General features: G+C 32.8%; 1 protein-coding gene across 1 annotated transcript in view; it reads left to right on the forward strand.

The window, feature by feature from the left end:
* LOC126741568 (golgin subfamily B member 1-like) overlaps positions 1-12775 on the forward strand; it is a 53473-nt gene extending 40698 nt beyond the window's left edge. The window contains exons 13-17 of the mRNA XM_050448034.1: positions 3001-3326; positions 4240-4715; positions 9690-9837; positions 11260-11426; positions 12447-12775. Coding sequence (XP_050303991.1) covers positions 3001-3326; positions 4240-4715; positions 9690-9837; positions 11260-11426; positions 12447-12526 — 1197 coding nt within the window. The 3' untranslated portion in view covers positions 12527-12775. The remainder of the gene's footprint in view (positions 1-3000; positions 3327-4239; positions 4716-9689; positions 9838-11259; positions 11427-12446) is intronic.
* Positions 12776-13637: the final 862 nt, after the last annotated feature.

Consider the following 13637-nt stretch of genomic DNA (forward strand, 5'->3'; position numbering starts at 1 on the left):
AAGGTTTTTATACCTTAACATAAAGAAAGAAAGAAAGAAAGAAAATGTGCTATGTTACGTAAGAATAATCTTGTGTACAAGCATCCTACAAGCTAAAAAAGCAAAACAAAAATACAATTTCAAAAATTGACAAAACACTGACCAAAATTAAACACAAGAAGACAAAACTTTTTGAACATACTTGAATTAAAGATAACTAAATAAAACAATCAATTACTAAATAAAGGTAAACTTGTTGACAAAACTAGAGAAGAAAAAAGGAAAAAAAAACTTTCCAATATGTCCAAGGTTAAAACCTTAAAACCATTAAAAAAGTCATCCAGGTTATAATATGTCTTAGCCAATAAAAGCGACTTTAATTCTCTTTTAAATTTCTTAACATCCGATATATGTCTAACACATAGAGGAACATGATTGTAAATTTTTTTACTTATGTAAATTAATGAGTTTTTGGTAAGGGAAATGAGTCAAATGCCCGGTGTCAGAGGGTAGTTTGGGAATTTTGTGAATAAGAGCAGCTGTTTCTAAGATAAAGAGTGAAAAAAGAGTTAGGATTTTTTCAGAAACGAAGAGGGGTTTGCAAGAATCTCTTAACTTAGCAGAACACAGGTATCTAACTGCTTTTTTTGAATAACAAAGACAATGTTAAGTAGCCCCTTATTGGTTAAACCCCAAAAAGGCAAGCCATACCGAATATGAGATTCAATAAGTGAAAAGTACACTGAACGTGCAACCACCCCTCCCAGCTCTTGTTTTGCTATTCTTACTGCAAAACATCCACAAGATAATTTCCCAGCTAAATGTAAAATATGATCTTCAAATCGAAGGCGACCATCAATGGTAATTCCTAGGAACTTGCAGCACTCTTTATTCTGCAAGAGGGAATTTTCGTCAAACATCAGACTCTGAACATCGCACTTAAACCCCATAATAGACGTCTTTCTTACATTAAACACGAGCCTGTTGGAAGCACACCACCCTGATAAAATCTGAAGGTCTTTAAGGATACAAGTCTTAATATAATCAGAATTTTTATGGCTCCATAGTATGGTGGTATCATCAGCAAACTGAACCACCTTGCCCTGCAGTTTCAATGAACTCAAGTCATCCACATACAGTAAACATAACAGTGGTCCCAACACTGAACCCTGGGGAACGCCGCATTTTAGGGATCTAGAAGCAGACAAACACCCAGACACTGTAACCTTCTGAGTACAATTTGATAGATAGGACTCAAGCCATCGCAACGCTACGCCCCTAAAACCATATTTATCGAGCTTAGATAACAGTATTCCATGATCCACACAGTCAAATGATTTGGATAGATCACAAAACACTACCGCCGATGACTCTCCAGAATTCAAGGACACATAGACGCTCTCCAAAAAGCTAAAAACAGCATGATGAGTCCCTTTACCGGCTTGAAATCCAAACTGATTTGCAGACAAAATGCCATTATGATGTAAAAAGGACAAAATTCTGCTTTTTGCAAGTTTTTCAACTATCTTAGAGAGGGTAGACAAAATAGAAATGGGACGGAAATTACAAGGCTGATCCAAATCTCCACCCTTATAAAGAGGGATAACCACTGCCTCTTTTAAACATAAAGGAAAAATGCCAATATGTAAAGAATTGTTTATGGCAGAAACTAAAGCATTTAAAACTGAATCAGGCAAAAAGAGTAACAACCTGGAAGATATCCCATCAGCTCCAGATGATTTATGGTTTTTTAGGCGTTTGATTTCATTTTTTACTTCGGTAAGATCGACAGGATGAAAGAAAAATGAATGCTCAACCGACACTTCTTGAAGATAGTGTAAGGGATCAATGTCACTACGAATGCCCTTGAGCAAGATATTAGGCATATCACAATAATAGTCGTTTAAAATGTCAGGTCTTAACTCCGGTTCAGATACTTTTCTATGGCAATGTCTAAAATCATTAATAATCGACCAACACTCTCTTTGCATATTTGATGACATATTTAAGCGATCTCTATAACAATTAGATTTTGCTGCTTTAATTGTCTTTCTGTACAGACTACGGTATTTCTGATGATATACAAGGATATTTTCATTTGTGGTATATTTGCACAATTTAGTCAAAAAACTGAGGTTTTTAGCTGAAATTTTAAGGCCTCTTGTAACCCATGGTTTTCGTTTATAAAGTAAAGTTTTTGAAGTAAAATTTTAAGTCAATCGGTTAGAAAATACTTAAAGTGGGGACTAACGTCACGGCTAAATGGAAAAACATTGTTTGGAAAACGCGTATGCTATTTCAACATCTACAACTGCCAGGAGATATTGAAATAGCAAAGTATTTTTTCGCATGCCTCTATCGTAACAATTTAACGAGAAAGACATAATAGACCTAAAATCAATTTGTTTAACCGAATTAATTTTTTCCAAAATGTTCCAAAAAATATTATTTTATATTATGGCTTTGTTTATTATTGACTGCATAAAATTGAACAATTACATAAATGTTTGCATATCTCATGAAAATATAATTAGGGTACAATGATCCTTCGATATAATTGTGTTTAGATAAATTTGTTAAATTGTTGTTGTTGACGTTATGTAATTATCTATTTATTTTAGTTATTTTAATTAAATAATTCTTAAAAATTTGGAAGTTTTGCTCTTTATTACTGTATTGCTTCAATACGCGTTCATTGGATGATTTTGTTTTTTTGACTTAATGTATCCTTTTATTTGGTTGTGTTCTGCCAACTTATTCCATCCAGATTCTTACCTTTGTGTATAATGCTACTCCAACTTGACATTAAATATTCCAAAAAGTTAACTTTTGGAGTACCAATTTTCTAAACCTTTAATATTTAAGTAACCAGTCGCGTGGTATATATTTTTATTAAGAAGTTTTAGTAGGATATAGTAGGTTATATTGTTATTAGGAAGCTTATTAGAATTTATTTTACATGAATTCTTTTAAAATTTAGTTAATTTATTAAGCGGATAATGGTTTTATGCATCCTTTTAGGATCGTCTTACGGAGATTAAGGCACAACTAAAAGAAACTACTCAAAAGCTCTTCCAAAAAGAGCAAGAAATTCAAGAATTAAATGGAAATATGATGCAATATTATCAACAAAATATGTATTACGAACAAGAGGTAAATCGATTAAACGGATTAATTAACGAGAAAGATATTGAATATAATAATTCGTTGGAAATGCTAAAGAATAACCAATTGTCTGATATTCAACGACATTATGATGAGATTTTATCTAATAAAGATTTAGATATTAATGTATTAAAAGGACAAATTCAAGAGCTGGTCGAGGCCAATAAAAGTGACTATGAAAGGTGAGTAAGTTTTTTTATTTGCTTTAGTATTGACAATTTTTATTATTACCTATCGATATACGAATATTGAGAACAATTGAAACCAATTTTGAAATAATAAAATGTTAATAATTCGATTTATGCTGATATACAGTTCATATTTTTTAGAATAGTAGTCCTCATAACACCTCGACTTTTTTTATCGAAATTCTTGGATTTTACATGCGTGGACCGCAAATATTTGTTTATAAGTCAATAATATTCATAGCCAGTATGGAAAGTATCAATTGTATTTTTCGATGATGTGACGTACAATTTTTCCGGCAAACCTACTAAGTTCTTAATTATCTCAGAAGTGCTTAAAATAGAAACTTTCAAGGTCTTAGCAGCATACATACGAATGCATGCAAGTCTAATATGAAAAATAGATTGAAAATTAGTTAAGGGCTGTTTTAACACTTAATAAATAATGATAAATATAAAAAATAATAATAATTTTCTGGTCTAGCCTAAAAACGAATAGAAAAAACTTTTCTAAAAACGAAACAAACAAAACACTTAAACACAACAAACAACAAAGTTTGAACTGATATTTGATATGTATTTAAAAGGAGTTAACTCATTTTAAACAACTTTGTTTAACTGGATATATATCAAACTAGCCCTATTATTCATACCCGGGCCCTTACATTGGCATATTTTGAACATGGAATCTTCACGAACCAAAACTGAGATGTTTTAGATCTTGTGCTTATTAAACCCGTTCAGAAAGTGCCCAGCCACTTCTATCTATTACCATGGAAAAGGTTCATCGTTACATTTAATCTAATTTTATAAGATAACCACATGTAGGATACATTTTTTATATGAATCCCAAATTTGTTTAATATCCCTAGTTAGCTTAATCTTATTTCATTTGTTTATTATTTAATAGGTTTAACCAAGCGGTCCACGAGAAACAAGACTTAGAGCAGAAACTTGCCGAGCAGAATAAACTGTTGGACGAAGATACCAAGCAGTTAGAGGAACTTAAGCTTGTAATAGAAGATCAAGAAAGCAGGATCGCACAGATCAGAAAACAACTGTTTGATAAAAGTAATCAGTATGATTCTTTAATAGCAGAAATGGACGTTGGAAGGATTCCAGTTACCAAACAACCCATCGGCGGGACTTTAGAGTCAGTGTCACAATCTCTTTCGGAGTCTTCAGATACGGTCAGCAGAGCGGAACTAGATTTCGTAACTTATATATTACACCAGCGTGATGTTAGATGTGAAGAGTTAACAGTAGAAGTGAGACAATTGCTGGAGGAAAGGGATACCCTACAATTAAAATTGTCAAACGCTATTAGAGAAAAGGAAGTATTAAATATGACAGTCGCAGAATTAAGAAAGGCTGTACTTGGAGAAGGTAAGCATAAATATGATATATTACCATTTAGAATTTTTCCGTCGAATGATTTTCGGAATGGTTGTTCTAAACTTGCATATGTATATATTATATGAAAGATTCATATTGCTACGTAACTCAGAACAGAATCCTTTCTGGAATACCTTTACGCGAGGAATACACTTTTATATCAAGCATATACTCTTTTTACTTACGTCAGGTTTCAAAATGTTCACCTGATTCGCGTTAATTGACGTTTGGTTGTTTTCTAAATTACCAACAAAACTTATTAAAATGTCACGAAACGCGGCTCCTTATAAAAAAGACCCATGGAATAATTTGAAAATGCTTAGAAATTTCTACATTGTTTTTGCCGATGGAGAATAATCAGGTCAAGAGAACATTGACAGTCAAAGCTAGCAATTACAGTTTGTCAAATGTTTCTAGAGACGTGAATCAGGCTCCTGTTACGACGCACACCAAACCGATTCGATAATATCGAAAAATTGAGAAGAGTAATGAGAGGTATGGAACTTCGATGAATAAAGGCAAAAATAATTTTAAAAAACTGATGGAGAAGCCGAGTGCTTAGGAACATTTTTTAGGAGTATTAGGCATAATAGGGAAGAAAGTTGCGTCATAATTTATACAGGGTATCTGACCTAAAACTATCCACCTCAAATAAGTGCCACCCACCAACAAAAATTGTGTTGAGGGGGACACTTTCTTGGGCGGGGGTGAGATTCATCTCCAAAATGTTAAATGGAAAGGCGTGTCGATCACAAAAATTAGCCGCTTTAAACTTCGGGACTAATGGTGACGGTCAGACGATGTTTAAAATAAGTTGGTAGTGGAGAAAAAGAGAATATAAGTACGATTTTAAAAATTAGTTTTAATTTGAAAAGGAGAAATTTGTTGCTGGAGTACTACTGGAGAAACTTTTTGTGATTTTGTAATAATATTAAATGTTAAATTAATAATGTTTTTTAATAATAATTTATTTTATAAACTTTTCCAAATGATCGCTGTTTACTTCCATACAGTGATACAATCGAGCTTCAAATTCTTCTCGAACCCTTCGAAATGTTTCAGGTGTTAGCTGACAGCATTTAACTATGATTCGTTTTCATTCGTTAAATCACAGTCGTTAAATTCTCAAGTGATTCTGGCTGCGGCTTATAAACAATTGATTGTTGGTGTTCCCAAAAAAAGAAGTTCGGTAACCATTAAATCGGGTGATCGTGCCGGCCAGTCTATTGGACCTCTTCTTCCAACCCATCGACCAGGAAAAGTAATATCTAGAAAATCTCTTACATGACGTGCTCCATTTTGTTAAAAGACTAGCTAGTCTTCAACTAAATCCGGTTGGTTTTCTAAAATCTCTGTGATCCAGGGATTTACGGCATTTTTCAGTAAATTTAAATAAATATCGCGATTTAAATTGGCCTGTATGAAAAAAGGTCCAACAATGTGATTACCTAAAATTCCAGCCTACACGTTTAGTTTTAAAGGATGTATGTGTTACACCGGATTAAATGAGGTGTGATTAAAGTTTCCTTCCGATACATGCAGTAATAATTTCATTTCGTACAGGTCTTACTCTTTTACGTCTTTTGTTACCAACCGATTATTGTAAATTTTTTCCACAACATTTATGGGTCATAATTATTGTTCATAATTTAAAAAAATATTAATTTCAATTCTTCCTTGTAAAATGAACGTCATTTTGGAAATTATTAAAAACTTTGTGTTTAAGAGTTCAGTGTATGAAATGAAACCTTTTTATTTACAATTTTTACAAGGTAATTTTTTTATTTGACAAGCTGTCATTTCAACAGAATGACAGTAGAGGCCTCAAAATTGGCAGTTGTACTCAAGGTAGACCTTTAAAATAGGGTCGTTCTTAATCAGTCGACACTCCTTTACTTTAACATTTTGGGGGTGAATATCCAACTCCGCCTAGAGGGTAAAGTAGCAAATCTGAAAATATAGGTGCAAAATCCCCCTCAAAACAGCATTCTTTTTTGGAGGGGACGGTTATTTGGGGTACATAGGTTTAATTGGGACACTCGGTATGTAATAGATTTACTTCTTCGCTTAGCCATGATAAAACCTCGGGAGACAGTACTAACGAAGGGTTTCATAGACCAGTATCTAAAGGACAAAGAATGGTTATTGTTAATGCAACCGACGAAATAGGTTTCATAAAAAACGGATATTTAAAATTTAAATCTGGAATTTGAATCTTAAAGTCGGGTGACTATCATAGTGAAATAAATTTTATCCACTACAAGAAATAGATTTAGGAAAAACTCATTTCAAACATTCTAGCCAATAGTGATTATAGATGATACACTTCAGTTTCAGCAAACATGTAATGAAAAACTGGTTGAGACAACGGAGTATTTCACGCTCGGAAGAAATATTAAAGCGGTATTATACAGCTTAATAAAAATATATAAACCTAAATATAAAAGCTATAAAATAGATAAGGTTATATGTATAATCGATATAGGTCATTCTGTTTTAAGACTTCTCTATACCCGGACTCTTCTCCTTTTAGAGCAGTCTACCACCCGGACTTGTTGCAAATGTTGCGGTATGTTGCAAAAAATTTTGATTTTAAATTCAAAAATGTTGATTAAAAATATTCTTTAAAAATATTATAAGAAGTGAAAAATGGCTGTGATATCATGCTATTTTTGGGGTGCCATTTTATGGAACAAGAACCAGCTCTGGACTGGACAGCTGTTGATCAGTTAGTCATACATTTAAAAGGATCTGACACCGATGGAAGTGAAACCGATTGTGCAAATATTTTAAGAGCGAATCTATCTAATCTATTTTCTTCGAGCCATTTGCGCTGGCTCTAGCTTTGAGGAGGTGAATTTTAGGATACCTCTTTATAGGAAAAAAAAGTCTCATTTTGACTCCAACAATACCCTCTTAAAATATTTGCACCGAATTTTGTAACACCCTGTATTTTAAACTGCTGCGGATTCATAACATCTAATCCTAATATGAAAACATCTGTAATTTTTGCCATTAACTGACTGCTGGAGGGTTGTTAAGCCAATTGTCACTACAGCTTCATGTAGTTTAATGATCGGGATTCCTTTTCTAAGATGTTCTGCATAACGATAGTATTATATGATTAACCACCATCTCACATTCACGGTTGCATATTTATCCCTGTACTACCAAGCTTTCTCCAGGACGTCACACCCTTATTTTTATACGTGGGGCTTAATAGAACCCTGCCAGCTTGCTTTCCATAAAAGCGCCGATGTTTTTCCTGGTTCCTCGGGGTCTGCCAAAGGCTTGGGGCATTGGCATTTAAAATGGCCATACTCATTACAACTTTAACAGCGGAATGGTCTTTTAGGTTTTCTAACTAAAAATGGTTTAAGATACCTATCCGAAGTTCTGATTTGTCTTATCAGGATGTCGCTTTTAGTTGCTTAAAAAGAACCAAAGCTTCTGAAATACTTTTATGGTGAACCATTCTTAGAGTATGGTTAGACATCGGAAATTTTCTGGAAGTTTCAATTCTTGTTCCTCTTGTTATTTATTCTGTGTCTCTTCTTGCTCCTTTTTAATATCTGCTTTTAAGTTCAGTTGACCTTCAGGTTTTCTCAGGTTTTTTATCTCGCTCTTTATATTCTTTCTTCGCTTATACCTTAGATCAGGTCAAGATGTTTCAATATGATGGTCAATATCATGTTCTTCTTATTTCCGATCTAGTTTCATATTCGTATCGCCTTCGTCTCATTTTTCTTAACAGCTCCATTAATTTCTTGGTCTCCATTTTGGCCTGAGTTCTTGTTAAAGACATCCACTAAATTGGGGCTCCAGAAAGAAGTCAGGTCAAGGCTTTTCTTTTGACACCAATTTTTACGTGACTCGAACCACACTCTTACGTCAGCAATATACTCTTTATTTTTTTAAATTTTCAACTGACTCGAGCTGACTGTCGACGTTATATTCCAATTGTCTCCAAGATAAATGGATTAAAATGTCATGAATGACGCGATATATCCCTTAAAGACCCATGGAATAATTTGGAAATGCTTAGAAACTTCCACATTGTTTTTGCCGTCAAAATTGTTGCGTTAATCGTATTAGCATTAAACTTAAATGAATAGTTCGGCATTCCTCAACAATTTGAAATTGTACCAAATAAAGTTGAGTCTCACTTAACATTTTCCTTAAGTAACTGTTTCTAAAGAAATAAATTTACAGTATGGACAGGGATACCGCTTTCTCTTCTTTTAATTGATTAAATATGAGGATGCTTGTCCATCTTCCTAAATTTTTTTTGGCTGGTCCGTTAGGAATAAGTGTTACTAACACCTATTATTGGAGACACTCTCAATATGCATATTCAGGAAAATTTAACTTTTTTATAAGGTCTAAATCCACCATAATATTATGTTCCATACCGAGGGGTGAAAGGCAGTGACTTTTGATAGTGAGGCTTCAGATGTATTTTGAACCATATTTTTAGAAATGGGAATTTCACTCTTCTACTAAGAGAAGAGTAGATTTTGGGCAAAATTATTAAACAAATTGTTTAATAATTTTGTTGACATTTTAGGTCGTAGTGTACTGCTTTAAGCTTACATTTTAATTAAAAAATGGAAAAGATGAAGTCTGGATCTTACAATTTATCCCCGAGACGTTATAATTCCATAATTTTCCCATTTTAATTAAAATTAAATTGAATTAACTTATTTCGTTGAGAATATGAAGACATTTCTGGTAACTAAATTTTAAGCATACTAAAATTGGCATGCATATGCTTAGACAATATTTATACCCTACATTTTAATTTGTTTCAATATAAAAACCGTTTCTAATTAATGTTTTAGTCTAAAAGAGATTTTCAGCTTAAATAAATTCACTTAAACACAACTAGACAACTAGTTTCGCACTAAATATTTTATAAAACGTTGCAAATATTTTTTTTAGTCTAATTTTAAATATATTTTTCAGACGAGAAGGATTCTTCCAACCAAGCTAAATTGACGAGTTCAGAACCTTCCACGTCTTCCCCCAGTAAATCATCAGCGATATTTTTGGCGGCTTCTGGAACAGAATTAGCTAAAGATCCGTTAGATAGTAATCAAAGCCTAGCTATGAAGTACGTATATTTTTATAAAAATCCTTTTTTAAGTGCACTGTACAAATAGAAATTATTAACTTCTTGATAAATGGGCATTTGTGCTGATAAAGAGAAAATTAGAATTGTCTAAATTAAGGTTCTAAATTATTTTTCAAATATTATTGAGAGAAGTGCTCTAACACGTTTATTTACTCTTGAAAAAATGTACAGATTTCTTTGTAGGTACTTTCCCTCTCTAGTTACACATTCTGTCCACCTTTCCGGAAGCTTTTTAATATCGAAGAATTTCTTGGGCAACTCGGGCAGCCATGCGCACACAAACTCGTCGTCAGTGTTGAATCTTTGACCTCTGAGGACTTCTTTCAGTGCTCGCAAACATGTGGTAGTCGCAGTGTGAAGATCAGGACTGTAGGGAAATGAGTTCCAGTACCACTTATCCCAATTTCGATATTGTATCGAGCGTCAGACCCACCGTATGAGGGCCCGCGTTTCTCTGGAGAAGAAACGCACTTCATGTTGGAACGCTTCTCCATTTCGAGCAATAAGCGGGTTTCACGTGTGTCATCAGAAAGTTAGAGTAGGCTTATCCGCGGACCTGGTTGTCTTCGCTTTGACTGACACCCCTTCCTCCACTGTTTAGACGACACCTTGCTTTCAAGAGGGTAATACGTGTACCCATGTCTCGTCTATAGTAAAGGTTCGCGTTAAAAACCGCCTCCTTCGTATCGGGTCAGCAAAAGAAAATCAATTAAGAATTTTTGCTCCAAGTTCAACAGTTTAGAAACCCATCGCGCCGTTATCTTGCGATATTGAAGGTGTTCGTGGATGATAGACTCTGCGCTAATATATAGATGTCGATTTCAGCCGAAATGTCTCGAACATTAATCCTAAGGTCCTCCAAAATGAATTCTGCCACGCGGTGAATGTTGTGCTTTGGCCCACTTCAACAAAGCAGTCCTACTTAGGCACTCACTACCGAACTGATTTCGCAAAGGCAGAAATATTTGCGTGCGATTTATCTTAAACCTAAATTTTTAATTGTTATTAATCCTTTAAAATTTTGAAACCAAAAGAGCGTTAAGTCACTGTTAAGGATACGCCTTCTTACACTAAATGAATAATACGTTGCGCAACGGTCGGTACTGGACGTTGACGGTTCGATTTATCACATATTCGAGCCAACACTTTCAAAACATGTATGCGCGTCATTTATAGCATTTGTTTTCCGCATATCTGAACCGCCCTCGTATTAAAGTAATTTTGGATAAAATCAGAGATTCCTAATTTTATATTTTCGAACCTTAAATTAAGATAAACTTCTTTCAATTTTAAGAAAATCTAAATTAAATTCTCTAATTTTATTGGACAGTTTTAGTCTGGTGTCTCTTATACACTTTATTATAGCTTAAACGATACAATTTAAAGTTGCTTATATTTTAGATTATCAGAACTAAAGAAAGTAGGGTATAAAAAAGATAAAACGTTCGTCGACGAACAGGAAGCAAGGAGATTGCAACAACTTGCCGTGATGCACGAGCATATAAGCGAAGTCGCAAAATTGCCACCAGAAGCTGCAGCCAAATTAGTTGACGCTAGTTACACGCTTTGTAAGTACATATGTTCCTTTTTTAAATTTTAATTTGTTGTTTTCAAATAAATAAGTAATATTATGAAATTATAAGCAAAAAAGATCTTTTGAGCAATATTGCTTCAGGATTGGCAATGAAGCGGGAGTTCGTATTCCTCATGGTCTTATATTAATTCAAAGCCCTGTATTTTAATATTTCTTTAGGCACTGTATATCAGAACTAACTATTTTAAAAATCATATTTTACAGTTTTCCCAAATAAAATGATAAGATAGCGCGGATTTCCAAACACAATGCTTTATTTATCAGATCAACTAATTATCAGATCAACTAAACAAGATTTTATAATAAATAGAATGAAATGAAAACCACAGTAACTGAATTTACAGTTCCTCTTACAGTATTTACTCTTAACGTAAAATTAAGTTTAAAAGAGTGTTTATTCATAAATACGGCTTCCAATCACTACCCAGACCAATATCAAAAATATCGCACCCACTAAGAGATGATATGCAAGTATTTTATTTTTAGAAATAATGCATAGTTAAAAATATGGTTTAACATATGCATTCAATAAACCTATAAAGATTTAATACATTATTCTTTTACTATTTGCTTATTACGTCCCCGTTTCTCAAAATAGTAAATTTTAAGGTACAGGGAAATTATTATTTAATGCAACTTCAGTGAACATAATAAAAACATGGAGACGTCTCGCATACTACGACTACAAAGTCAGGCAGCGGCAGATCTAAAGGAATTGAATAAATATGAGGATGCTTGTCCATCTTAGTTTTTACATTATCATGTTTAAAAGCTGAAACTTGTAACTATAGTATTTTAAGCATAGAACTCCTCTTTCATTATTGTATTAGATGAAATTGACATTACAAATACTTATCCATTACCTTATTAAAACCCACTGGCAGTTAACTAATGTCGAACCTGGCACATTTTTGTCATATTCGTTCATATTTTCCCGATTTTTTTTAACTGAAAATTTCTTCACTAGTTGAATATTAATAAGTATTTATTTCAGCTCGTGACGTCCAAAGTCCCTCAAAAGTACTGCTGAATTGGCTTTGGGGCAAAAATCCGCCCAAGGCAAATGAGTCATAACGACGATATCAGAAAAAAACTTCTTATGTTCAGGAATATAACACCAAAACAAGCCACTCAAACTTCAAGAAAGAAAATAAAATGTTTAAAAAAGTTTAAACATGGCCCTTGAAAATAATAATAAATAATAGTAGTAGTGTGATATTTACTGTTTATAATTTTGATAATATATATTAAGTACAAAGTTTTTATGTCAAATAACATACATTTTGTTGTATTTTGAAAATAATATAAATTAATGATGTTTTACGATGCATTTTATTTTTTATGAATATCGAAATTGTAAACCAATAAATTTATTTTGCATAATGACTTTTTTTGTTCATATTTTCAGTATGTCACTGGGTTGGGTTTTATTTTATTTGAATTATCAATATTAAATATTATTGTCTTGACCATTTCTCTAACTCGGCGTATTGAATTTCCCCTCTCAGAGGCAAGCGCACGCGAGAAATTGGTGAAGCATTGTCGTTCTCTCGTTAACTTAACACTTTGTCTCGTTATTGCTATTCTATGTAAATGAGCACATAAAAATCAAAACACGGAAATTTTTTCGCTTCCGTGCTAACTTGATCCATAATTTCTATTTTTAACTCACTAATTAATTAATTATATATATTTTGTTTCCAAAATAATTAATTTTAAAATCAGATATAACAGGAAAATAAGTTATTACGTCAAATACTCACCATTTACGAGACATGTCTACATGCGCCAATTTCAACTCGCTTAATCAAAAGTTATTCTTATAAATGTCTATGAAGGTAGAAATAATTTTAACATGTATAATAAATTGCTCTAGCCACAACTCAAACTTTCTTTACTACAAAAAAAAACACGATTTAGATTTCTTAATTTACAATAAATCTATTTATTAAAATAACAATCTAAAAAAAATTAAATATAGCGCTAGAATTAAAAATTCAGACACCAAAAAATTAACAGAAATAATATTTAAGTCATCCATAATATTGTTTTATCAATTATGGCATTAACCCTCTAATGCACCTGCCCGCCTCAAGATGAACTTTTATTGAAATTCCATTTATATATTTATATAAGTATTAGTTCTTATGTACCACCAAGTGTGATTTATAAAAGACGTTCATTT

This window comes from Anthonomus grandis, chromosome 10, assembly GCF_022605725.1.
Source record: "Anthonomus grandis grandis chromosome 10, icAntGran1.3, whole genome shotgun sequence".
Classification (NCBI taxonomy): domain Eukaryota; kingdom Metazoa; phylum Arthropoda; class Insecta; order Coleoptera; family Curculionidae; genus Anthonomus; species Anthonomus grandis.